The sequence below is a fragment of the Coregonus clupeaformis genome, chromosome 28 (assembly GCF_020615455.1).
Source record: "Coregonus clupeaformis isolate EN_2021a chromosome 28, ASM2061545v1, whole genome shotgun sequence".
NCBI lineage: Eukaryota > Metazoa > Chordata > Actinopteri > Salmoniformes > Salmonidae > Coregonus > Coregonus clupeaformis.
The window spans coordinates 8,822,920-8,836,719 of NC_059219.1; the positions used below are offsets into that span (position 1 = coordinate 8,822,920).

General features: G+C 40.9%; 1 protein-coding gene across 1 annotated transcript in view; it reads right to left on the reverse strand.

Annotated features, from left to right (window-relative positions):
• Window positions 1-7,723: 7,723 nt before the first annotated feature.
• LOC121543749 (threonylcarbamoyladenosine tRNA methylthiotransferase) overlaps window positions 7,724-13,800 on the reverse strand; it is a 184,722-nt gene continuing 178,645 nt past the window's right edge. The window contains exon 5 of the mRNA XM_045208545.1: window positions 7,724-7,963. Coding sequence (XP_045064480.1) covers window positions 7,802-7,963 — 162 coding nt within the window. The 3' untranslated portion in view covers window positions 7,724-7,801. The remainder of the gene's footprint in view (window positions 7,964-13,800) is intronic.

Consider the following 13,800-nt stretch of genomic DNA (forward strand, 5'->3'; position numbering starts at 1 on the left):
ATTCAGTCTTCCCAGCCTGGTGCAGGTCTACAATTTTGTTTCTGGTGTCCTTTGACAGCTCTTTGGTCTTGGCCATAGTGGAGTTTGGAGTGTGACTGTTTGAGGTTGTGGACAGGTGTCTTTTATACTGATAACAAGTTCAAACAGGTGCCATTAATACAGGTAACGAGTGGAGGACAGAGGAGCCTCTTAAAGAAGAAGTTACAGGTCTGTGAGAGCCAGAAATCTTGCTTGTTTGTAGGTGACCAAATACTTATTTTCCACCATAATTTGCAAATAAATTCATAAAAAATCCTACAATGTGATTTTCTGGAAAGAAAAATCTCAATTTGTCTGTCATAGTTGACATGTACATATGATGATAATTACAGGCCTCTCTGATCTTTTTAAGTGGGAGAACTTGCAAAATTGGTGGCTGACTAAATACTTTTTTTCCCCACTGTATATACAGGCTGACAGAGACATGTTGAACATACACTCAGATATATACTGGCTGACAGAGACATGTTGAACATACACTCAGATATATACAGGCTGACAGAGACATGTTGAACATACACTCAGATATATACAGGCTGACAGAGACATGTTGAACATACACTCAGATATATACTGGCTGACAGAGACATGTTGAACATACACTCAGATATATACTGGCTGACAGAGACATGTTGAACATACACTCAGATATATACTGGCTGACAGAGACATGTTGAACATACACTCAGATATATACTGGCTGACAGAGACATGTTGAACATACACTCAGATATATACTGGCTGACAGAGACATGTTGGACATACACTCAGATATATACTGGCTGACAGATACATGTTGAACATACACTCAGATATATACTGGCTGACAGAGACATGTTGAACATACACTCAGATATATACTGGCTGACAGATACATGTTGAACATACACTCAGATATATACTGGCTGACAGATACATGTTGAACATACACTCAGATATATACAGGCTGACAGAGACATGTTGAACATACACTCAGATATATACTGGCTGACAGAGACATGTTGAACATACACTCAGATATATACTGGCTGACAGAGACATGTTGAACATACACTCAGATATATACAGGCTGACAGAGACATGTTGAACATACACTCAGATATATAAAGGCTGACAGAGACATGTTGAACATACACTCAGATATATACAGGCTGACAGAGAAATGTTGAACATACACTCAGATATATACTGGCTGACAGATACATGTTGAACATACACTCAGATATATACTGGCTGACAGATACATGTTGAACATACACTCAGATATATACAGGCTGACAGAGACATGTTGAACATACACTCAGATATATAAAGGCTGACAGAGACATGTTGAACATACACTCAGATATATACTGGCTGACAGAGACATGTTGAACATACACTCAGATATATACTGGCTGACAGAGACATGTTGAACATACACTCAGATATATACAGGCTGACAGAGACATGTTGAACATACACTCAGATATATACAGGCTGACAGAGACATGTTGAACATACACTCAGATATATACAGGCTGACAGATACATGTTGAACATACACTCAGATATATACAGGCTGACAGAGACATGTTGAACATACACTCAGATATATAAAGGCTGACAGAGACATGTTGAACATACACTCAGATATATACTGGCTGACAGAGACATGTTGAACATACACTCAGATATATACTGGCTGACAGATACATGTTGAACATACACTCAGATATATACTGGCTGACAGAGACATGTTGAACATACACTCAGATATATACAGGCTGACAGAGACACGTTGAACATACACTCAGATATATACAGGCTGACAGATACATGTTGAACATACACTCAGATATATACTGGCTGACAGAGACATGTTGAACATACACTCAGATATATACTGGCTGACAGATACATGTTGAACATACACTCAGATATATAAAGGCTGACAGAGACATGTTGAACATACACTCAGATATATACTGGCTGACAGAGACATGTTGAACATACACTCAGATATATACTGGCTGACAGAGACATGTTGAACATACACTCAGATATATAAAGGCCGACAGAGACATGTTGAACATACACTCAGATATATACTGGCTGACAGATACATGTTGAACATACACTCAGATATATACAGGCTGACAGAGACATGTTGAACATACACTCAGATATATACTGGCTGACAGAGACATGTTGAACATACACTCAGATATATACAGGCTGACAGAGACATGTTGAACATACACTCAGATATATAAAGGCTGACAGAGACATGTTGAACATACACTCAGATATATACTGGCTGACAGAGACATGTTGAACATACACTCAGATATATACTGGCTGACAGATACATGTTGAACATACACTCAGATATATACTGGCTGACAGAGACATGTTGAACATACACTCAGATATATACAGGCTGACAGAGACACGTTGAACATACACTCAGATATATACAGGCTGACAGATACATGTTGAACATACACTCAGATATATACTGGCTGACAGAGACATGTTGAACATACACTCAGATATATACTGGCTGACAGATACATGTTGAACATACACTCAGATATATAAAGGCTGACAGAGACATGTTGAACATACACTCAGATATATACTGGCTGACAGAGACATGTTGAACATACACTCAGATATATACTGGCTGACAGAGACATGTTGAACATACACTCAGATATATAAAGGCCGACAGAGACATGTTGAACATACACTCAGATATATACTGGCTGACAGATACATGTTGAACATACACTCAGATATATACAGGCTGACAGAGACATGTTGAACATACACTCAGATATATACTGGCTGACAGAGACATGTTGAACATACACTCAGATATATACAGGCTGACAGAGACATGTTGAACATACACTCAGATATATAAAGGCTGACAGAGACATGTTGAACATACACTCAGATATATACTGGCTGACAGAGACATGTTGAACATACACTCAGATATATACTGGCTGACAGATACATGTTGAACATACACTCAGATATATACTGGCTGACAGAGACATGTTGAACATACACTCAGATATATACAGGCTGACAGAGACACGTTGAACATACACTCAGATATATACAGGCTGACAGATACATGTTGAACATACACTCAGATATATACTGGCTGACAGAGACATGTTGAACATACACTCAGATATATACTGGCTGACAGATACATGTTGAACATACACTCAGATATATAAAGGCTGACAGAGACATGTTGAACATACACTCAGATATATACTGGCTGACAGAGACATGTTGAACATACACTCAGATATATACTGGCTGACAGAGACATGTTGAACATACACTCAGATATATAAAGGCCGACAGAGACATGTTGAACATACACTCAGATATATACTGGCTGACAGATACATGTTGAACATACACTCAGATATATACAGGCTGACAGAGACATGTTGAACATACACTCAGATATATACTGGCTGACAGAGACATGTTGAACATACACTCAGATATATACTGGCTGACAGATACATGTTGAACATACACTCAGATATATAAAGGCTGACAGAGACATGTTGAACATACACTCAGATATATACTGGCTGACAGATACATGTTGAACATACACTCAGATATATACAGGCTGACAGAGACATGTTGAACATACACTCAGATATATACAGGCTGACAGAGACATGTTGAACATACACTCAGATATATACAGACTGACAGAGACATGTTGAACATACACTCAGATATATAAAGGCTGACAGAGACATGTTGAACATACACTCAGATATATACTGGCTGACAGAGACATGTTGAACATACACTCAGATATATACTGGCTGACAGAGACATGTTGAACATACACTCAGATATATACTGGCTGACAGAGACATGTTGAACATACACTCAGATATATACAGGCTGACAGAGACATGTTGAACATACACTCAGATATATACTGGCTGACAGATACATGTTGAACATACACTCAGATATATACAGGCTGACAGAGACATGTTGAACATACACTCAGATATATACTGGCTGACAGAGACATGTTGAACATACACTCAGATATATACTGGCTGACAGATACATGTTGAACATACACTCAGATATATACAGGCTGACAGAGACATGTTGAACATACACTCAGATATATACTGGCTGACAGAGACATGATGAACATACACTCAGATATATACTGGCTGACAGAGACATGTTGAACATACACTCAGATATATACTGGCTGACAGAGACATGTTGAACATACACTCAGATATATACTGGCTGACAGATACATGTTGAACATACACTCAGATATATACAGGCTGACAGAGACATGTTGAACATACACTCAGATATATACTGGCTGACAGAGACATGTTGAACATACACTCAGATATATACTGGCTGACAGAGACATGTTGAACATACACTCAGATATATACAGGCTGACAGAGACATGTTGAACATACACTCAGATATATACAGGCTGACAGAGACATGTTGAACATACACTCAGATATATACTGGCTGACAGAGACATGTTGAACATACACTCAGATATATACTGGCTGACAGAGACATAAATTGGGCCATATATTATTAACTTATTGCATGAGCTCCCATTGAATATACAGTGGGGAAAAAAAGTATTTAGTCAGCCACCAACTGTGCAAGTTCTCCCACTTAAAAAGATGAGAGAGGCCTGTAATTTTCATCATAGGTACACGTCAACTATGACAGACAAAATGAGGGAAAAAAATCCAGAAAATCACATTGTAGGATTTTTTAATGAATTTATTTGCAAATTATGGTGGAAAATAAGTATTTGGTCAATAACAAAAGTTTCTCAATACTTTGTTATATACCCTTCGTTGGCAATGACACAAGTCAAACGTTTTCTGTAAGTCTTCACAAGGTTTTCACACACTGTTGCTGTTATTTTGGCCCATTCCTCCATGCAAATCTCCTCTAGAGCAGTGATGTTTTGGGGCTGTCGCTGGGCAACACGGACTTTCAACTCCCTCCAAAGATTTTCTATGGGGTTGAGATCTGGAGACTGGCTAGGCCACTCCAGGACCTTGAAATGCTTCTTACGAAGCCACTCCTTCGTTGCCCGGGCGGTGTGTTTGGGATCATTGTCATGCTGAAAGACCCAGCCACGTTTCATCTTCAATGCCCTTGCTGATGGAAGGAGGTTTTCACTCAAAATCTCACGATACATGGCCCCATTCATTCTTTCCTTTACACGGATCAGTCGTCCTGGTCCCTTTGCAGAAAAACAGCCCCCAGAGCATGATGTTTCCACCCCAATGCTTCACAGTAGGTATGGTGTTCTTTGGATGCAACTCAGCATTCTTTGTCTTCCAAACACGACGAGTTGAGTTTTTACCAAAAAGTTCTATTTTGGTTTCATCTGACCATATGACATTCTCCCAATCCTCTTCTGGATCATCCAAATGCACTCTAGCAAACTTCAGACGGGCCTGGACATGTACTGGCTTAAGCAGGGGGGACACGTCTGGCACTGCAGGATTTGAGTCCCTGGCGGCGTAGTGTGTTACTGATGGTAGGCTTTGTTACTTTGGTCCCAGCTCTCTGCAGGTCATTCACTAGGTCCCCCTGTGTGGTTCTGGGATTTTTGCTCATCGTTCTTGTGATCATTTTGACCCCACGGGGTGAGATCTTGCGTGGAGCCCCAGATCGAGGGAGATTATCAGTGGTCTTGTATGTCTTCCATTTCCTAATAATTGCTCCCACAGTTGATTTCTTCAAACCAAGCTGCTTACCTATTGCAGATTCAGTCTTCCCAGCCTGGTGCAGGTCTACAATTTTGTTTCTGGTGTCCTTTGACAGCTCTTTGGTCTTGGCCATAGTGGAGTTTGGAGTGTGACTGTTTGAGGTTGTGGACAGGTGTCTTTTATACTGATAACAAGTTCAAACAGGTGCCATTAATACAGGTAACGAGTGGAGGACAGAGGAGCCTCTTAAAGAAGAAGTTACAGGTCTGTGAGAGCCAGAAATCTTGCTTGTTTGTAGGTGACCAAATACTTATTTTCCACCATAATTTGCTAATAAATTCATTAAAAATCCTACAATGTGATTTTCTGGAGGAAAACAATCTCAATTTGTCTGTCATAGTTGACGTGTACCTATAATGAAAATTACAGGCCTCTCATCTTTTTAAGTGGGAGAACTTGCACAATTGGTGGCTGACTAAATACTTTTTTTCCCCACTGTACAATATACTGCAACTATAAATAGAGAGAGAGAGAGAGATAGATAGATAAATAGAGAGAGAGAGAGAGAGAGAGAGAAAGAGAGAGAGAGACAGAGACAGAGAGAGACAGAGACAGAGAGAGAGAGAGAGAGAGAGAGAGAGAGACAGAGAGAGAGAGAGATGGAGAGAGAGACAGAGACAGAGAGAGAGAGAGACAGAGACAGAGACAGAGAGAGAGAGAGAGAGAGAGAGAGAGAGAGAGAGAGAGAGAGAGAGAGAGAGAGATGGAGAGAGAGACAGAGACAGAGAGAGAGAGAGACAGAGACAGAGAGAGAGAGAGAGAGAGAGAGACAGAGAGAGAGAGAGAGAGAGAGAGATATACATGTGTACACACACAGTGCGAGCCCCCTGCTCCTATCAACCACTGGGCTGTACACAGCAGGAACATATCTTAGATATTACCCAGGAGACAGACAGAGAGCATGGAGTTGTGGTTTATTAAGGTTTATTAAGGTTAGCTTCATGCTGCAAACAAAGTTGAGTTTCACTGTCAGTCTGTGGCTGTGGCCCAAATTACACTATTCTCTATATAGTGCACTAATGTTGGCCAGACCCCCCATAGGTCCTGGTGAAAAGTAGTGCACTATAAAGGGAATAGCGTGCCATTTGGGACGCAGACAGGGATCTAGGCCAGACGGTAAGTCCCCTGGATAGGAGAACGATCCACTACTGGGATCTACATGAATAGTTTCCAACACCATGCAGGTTCACGCTGCACATCACCGCATCCCAAATGGCACCCTATTCCCTATGGTCAACTCATTTTGACCTGGGCATATAAGGGTCTCCATGTACTCACAGTGGTAGACTGACGTTCAAATGTAAAACATAAAAGCAGAAATACAAATAGAGAAACACGAGCAAAAACACAATCACAATGTGCTACTTCGACAGACAGACCCCTTGGGGCTTTTACAGTGATGTAAATTATTTAACAAAAATATACTGTTCCTCTGTGTCGGTTTCATTGTGGTAAAAAATAAATACTTTTAATTGAAGGTACTACTATCCATCGCCTTAAATCAGGGTATCACACAACATGTCTTTGACCTGTCCTCTCCTTGTCTCCTGTCCTTGTTTCCTCCCCTCGTCTCCTCTTTCTAACTCTCATGCAGCTCTAGAATCCATCAGTCTTCGTCCAAGACAGAGAAGCCTCTCTCATATAAAGCTAAACTAGGACCCATTCAAACCCATTTGAACCAAAGCTAGGCCAAATATGTATGTGAAATACTTTCAAATACTCGAGCTGCGCTTGATTTAGATTTGCCCAGTACAAAGTATTTGGAAATATTTGACATATGTATTTGACCCAGGTCCCCTATTCATAAGCATCTCAGAGTAGGAGTACTGATCTAGGATACGTTTTTCCTTTTAGAATAAGGATGATTGGACAGGGGGGGACCTGATCCTAGATTAGCACTACTACTCCGAGACGCTTTATGAATACAGGCCCAGGTCTCAGTGGAGTTTCTCCCACATGAAGACCACTACGATAGCCACCACAGCCAGGCTGATCGACAGCAGCTTCAGCCCCTCTCTGTCCCGGCTCCAGGGGCTCCAGGACGCAGTCAGTACGCCCGAGGAGGATATGGATCCATTCTGCTGGAGGGACAGCGGCTCCTGTAGAGACACAACAGAGAGAGTTAGCAAAGGTTCAATGATAGAGTACAGTAGTTATCATCTGTAGTGTGCTACGGGTACACTCAATATGGCTGCCAGTCCACCCATTATGACATCATTGACTTCCCCATTCAAGGGGTTCTATTTCTATATGTTTAACTCTCAGTACTTCAGACAGTTGAGTAGTTACTTTCCTCCTGACTGTTATTCATCTGAACCTGTAGTTACTTTCCTCCTGACTGTTATTCATCTGAACCTGTAGTTACTTTCCTCCTGACTGTTATTCATCTGAACCTGTAGTTACTTTCCTCATGACTGTTATTCATCTGAACCTGTAGTTACTTTCCTCCTGACTGTTATTCATCTGAACCTGTAGTTACTTTCCTCCTGACTGTTATTCATCTGAACCTGTAGTTACTTTCCTCCTGACTGTTATTCATCTGAACCTGTAGTTACTTTCCTCCTGACTGTTATTCATCTGAACCTGTAGTTACTTTCCTCCTGACTGTTATTCATCTGAACCTGTAGTTACTTTCCTCCTGACTGTTATTCATCTGAACCTGTAGTTACTTTCCTCCTGACTGTTATTCATCTGAACCTGTAGTTACTTTCCTCCTGACTGTTATTCATCTGAACCTGTAGTTACTTTCCTCCTGACTGTTATTCATCTGAACCTGTAGTTACTTTCCTCATGACTGTTATTCATCTGAACCTGTAGTTACTTTCCTCCTGACTGTTATTCATCTGAACCTGTAGTTACTTTCCTCCTGACTGTTATTCATCTGAACCTGTAGTTACTTTCCTCCTGACTGTTATTCATCTAAACCTGTAGTTACTTTCCTCCTGACTGTTATTCATCTGAACCTGTAGTTACTTTCCTCCTGACTGTTATTCATCTGAACCTGTAGTTACTTTCCTCCTGACTGTTATTCATCTGAACCTGTAGTTAGACTTTCCTCCTGACTGTTATTCATCTGAACCTGTAGTTAGACTTTCCTCCTGACTGTTATTCATCTGAACCTGTAGTTAGACTTACCTCCTGACTGTTATTCATCTGAACCTGTAGTTAGACTTTCCTCCTGACTGTTATTCATCTAAACCTGTAGTTACTTTCCTCCTGACTGTTATTCATCTGAACCTGTAGTTACTTTCCTCCTGACTGTTATTCATCTGAACCTGTAGTTACTTTCCTCCTGACTGTTATTCATCTGAACCTGTAGTTACTTTCCTCCTGACTGTTATTCATCTGAACCTGTAGTTACTTTCCTCCTGACTGTTATTCATCTGAACCTGTAGTTACTTTCCTCCTGACTGTTATTCATCTGAACCTGTAGTTACTTTCCTCCTGACTGTTATTCATCTGAACCTGTAGTTACTTACCTCCTGACTGTTATTCATCTGAACCTGTAGTTACTTTCCTCCTGACTGTTATTCATCTGAACCTGTAGTTACTTTCCTCCTGACTGTTATTCATCTGAACCTGTAGTTACTTTCCTCCTGACTGTTATTCATCTGAACCTGTAGTTACTTTCCTCCTGACTGTTATTCATCTGAACCTGTAGTTACTTTGCTCCTGACTGTTATTCATCTGAACCTGTAGTTACTTTCCTCCTGACTGTTATTCATCTGAACCTGTAGTTACTTTCCTCCTGACTGTTATTCATCTGAACCTGTAGTTACTTTCCTCCTGACTGTTATTCATCTGAACCTGTAGTTACTTTCCTCCTGACTGTTATTCATCTGAACCTGTAGTTACTTTCCTCATGACTGTTATTCATCTGAACCTGTAGTTACTTTCCTCCTGACTGTTATTCATCTGAACCTGTAGTTACTTTCCTCCTGACTGTTATTCATCTGAACCTGTAGTTACTTTCCTCCTGACTGTTATTCATCTGAACCTGTAGTTACTTTCCTCCTGACTGTTATTCATCTGAACCTGTAGTTACTTTCCTCCTGACTGTTATTCATCTGAACCTGTAGTTACTTTCCTCCTGACTGTTATTCATCTGAACCTGTAGTTACTTTCCTCCTGACTGTTATTCATCTGAACCTGTAGTTACTTTCCTCCTGACTGTTATTCATCTGAACCTGTAGTTACTTTCCTCCTGACTGTTATTCATCTGAACCTGTAGTTACTTTCCTCATGACTGTTATTCATCTGAACCTGTAGTTACTTTCCTCCTGACTGTTATTCATCTGAACCTGTAGTTACTTTCCTCCTGACTGTTATTCATCTGAACCTGTAGTTACTTTCCTCCTGACTGTTATTCATCTAAACCTGTAGTTACTTTCCTCCTGACTGTTATTCATCTGAACCTGTAGTTACTTTCCTCCTGACTGTTATTCATCTGAACCTGTAGTTACTTTCCTCCTGACTGTTATTCATCTGAACCTGTAGTTAGACTTTCCTCCTGACTGTTATTCATCTGAACCTGTAGTTAGACTTTCCTCCTGACTGTTATTCATCTGAACCTGTAGTTAGACTTACCTCCTGACTGTTATTCATCTGAACCTGTAGTTAGACTTTCCTCCTGACTGTTATTCATCTAAACCTGTAGTTACTTTCCTCCTGACTGTTATTCATCTGAACCTGTAGTTACTTTCCTCCTGACTGTTATTCATCTGAACCTGTAGTTACTTTCCTCCTGACTGTTATTCATCTGAACCTGTAGTTACTTTCCTCCTGACTGTTATTCATCTGAACCTGTAGTTACTTTCCTCCTGACTGTTATTCATCTGAACCTGTAGTTACTTTCCTCCTGACTGTTTTTCATCTGAACCTGTAGTTACTTTCCTCCTGACTGTTATTCATCTGAACCTGTAGTTACTTACCTCCTGACTGTTATTCATCTGAACCTGTAGTTACTTTCCTCCTGACTGTTATTCATCTGAACCTGTAGTTACTTTCCTCCTGACTGTTATTCATCTGAACCTGTAGTTACTTTCCTCCTGACTGTTATTCATCTGAACCTGTAGTTACTTTCCTCCTGACTGTTATTCATCTGAACCTGTAGTTACTTTGCTCCTGACTGTTATTCATCTGAACCTGTAGTTACTTTCCTCCTGACTGTTATTCATCTGAACCTGTAGTTACTTTCCTCCTGACTGTTATTCATCTGAACCTGTAGTTACTTTCCTCCCCTGACTGTTATTCATCTGAACCTGTAGTTACTTTCCTCCTGACTGTTATTCATCTGAACCTGTAGTTACTTTCCTCATGACTGTTATTCATCTGAACCTGTAGTTACTTTCCTCCTGACTGTTATTCATCTGAACCTGTAGTTACTTTCCTCCTGACTGTTATTCATCTGAACCTGTAGTTACTTTCCTCCCGACTGTTATTCATCTGAACCTGTAGTTACTTTCCTCCCGACTGTTATTCATCTGAACCTGTAGTTACTTTCCTCCTGACTGTTATTCATCTGAACCTGTAGTTACTTTCCTCCTGACTGTTATTCATCTGAACCTGTAGTTACTTTCCTCCCGACTGTTATTCATCTGAACCTGTAGTTACTTTCCTCCTGACTGTTATTCATCTGAACCTGTAGTTACTTTCCTCCTGACTGTTATTCATCTGAACCTGTAGTTACTTTCCTCCTGACTGTTATTCATCTGAACCTGTAGTTACTTTCCTCCTGACTGTTATTCATCTGAACCTGTAGTTACTTTCCTCCTGACTGTTATTCATCTGAACCTGTAGTTAGACTTTCCTCCTGACTGTTATTCATCTGAACCTGTAGTTACTTTCCTCCTGACTGTTATTCATCTGAACCTGTAGTTATTTTCCTCCTGACTGTTATTCATCTGAACCTGTAGTTACTTTCCTCCTGACTGTTATTCATCTGAACCTGTAGTTACTTTCCTCCTGACTGTTATTCATCTGAACCTGTAGTTAGACTTTCCTCCTGACTGTTATTCATCTGAACCTGTAGTTACTTTCCTCCTGACTGTTATTCATCTGAACCTGTAGTTACTTTCCTCCTGACTGTTATTCATCTGAACCTGTAGTTACTTTCCTCCTGACTGTTATTCATCTGAACCTGTAGTTACTTTCCTCCTGACTGTTATTCATCTGAACCTGTAGTTACTTTCCTCCTGACTGTTATTCATCTGAACCTGTAGTTACTTTCCTCCTGACTGTTATTCATCTGAACCTGTAGTTACTTTCCTCCTGACTGTTATTCATCTGAACCTGTAGTTACATTCCTCCTGACTGTTATTCATCTGAACCTATAGTTAGACTTTCCTCCTGACTGTTATTCATCTGAACCTGTAGTTACTTTCCTCCTGACTGTTATTCATCTGAACCTGTAGTTACTTTCCTCCTGACTGTTATTCATCTGAACCTGTAGTTACTTTCCTCCTGACTGTTATTCATCTGAACCTGTAGTTACTTTCCTCCTGACTGTTATTCATCTGAACCTGTAGTTACTTTCCTCCTGACTGTTATTCATCTGAACCTGTAGTTACTTTCCTCCTGACTGTTATTCATCTGAACCTGTAGTTAGACTTTCCTCCTGACTGTTATTCATCTGAACCTGTAGTTACTTTCCTCCTGACTGTTATTCATCTGAACCTGTAGTTACTTTCCTCCTGACTGTTATTCATCTGAACCTGTAGTTACTTTCCTCCTGACTGTTATTCATCTGAACCTGTAGTTACTTTCCTCCTGACTGTTATTCATCTGAACCTGTAGTTACTTTCCTCCTGACTGTTATTCATCTGAACCTGTAGTTACTTTCCTCCTGACTGTTATTCATCTGAACCTGTAGTTACTTTCCTCCTGACTGTTATTCATCTGAACCTGTAGTTAGACTTTCCTCCTGACTGTTATTCATCTGAACCTGTAGTTACTTTCCTCCTGACTGTTATTCATCTGAACCTGTAGTTACTTTCCTCCCGACTGTTATTCATCTAAACCTGTAGTTACTTTCCTCCCGACTGTTATTCATCTAAACCTGCTCCCAAATGGCACCCTATTCCCTAGATAGTGCATTACATTTGACCATTAATGCTCCCCGCTCCACTCTGTTCCCCACTCTGTTCCCCACTCCACAATGTAGTGTGGTTATACTAGACTGAACGCTACTCAATCAGTCAGGTTTAAGTACCCATTGTCCTTCCTGACACAGTGAGACCCTGATGAAGACTAGTGGACATGACCCATTGTCCTTCCTGACACAGTGAGACCCTGATGAAGACTAGTGGACATGACCCATTGTCCTTCCTGACACAGTGAGACCCTGATGAAGACTAGTGGACATGACCCATTGTCCTTCCTGACACAGTGAGACCCTGATGAAGACTAGTGGACATGACCCATTGTCCTTCCTGACACAGTGAGACCCTGATGAAGACTAGTGGACATGACCCATTGTCCTTCCTGACACAGTGAGACCCTGATGAAGACTAGTGGACATGACCCATTGTCCTTCCTGACACAGTGAGACCCTGATGAAGACTAGTGGACATGACCCATTGTCCTTCCTGACACAGTGAGACCCTGATGAAGACTAGTGGACATGACCCATTGTCCTTCCTGACACAGTGAGACCCTGATGAAGACTAGTGGACATGACCCATTGTGTTTCCTGACACAGTGAGACCCTGATGAAGACTAGTGGACATGACCCATTGTCCTTCCTGACACAGTGAGACCCTGATGAAGACTAGTGGACATGACCCATTGTCCTTCCTGACACAGTGAGACCCTGATGAAGACTAGTGGACATGACCCATTGTCCTTCCTGACACAGTGAGACCCTGATGAAGACTAGTGGACATGACCCATTGTCCTTTCTGACACAGTGAGACCCTGATGAAGACTAGTGGACATG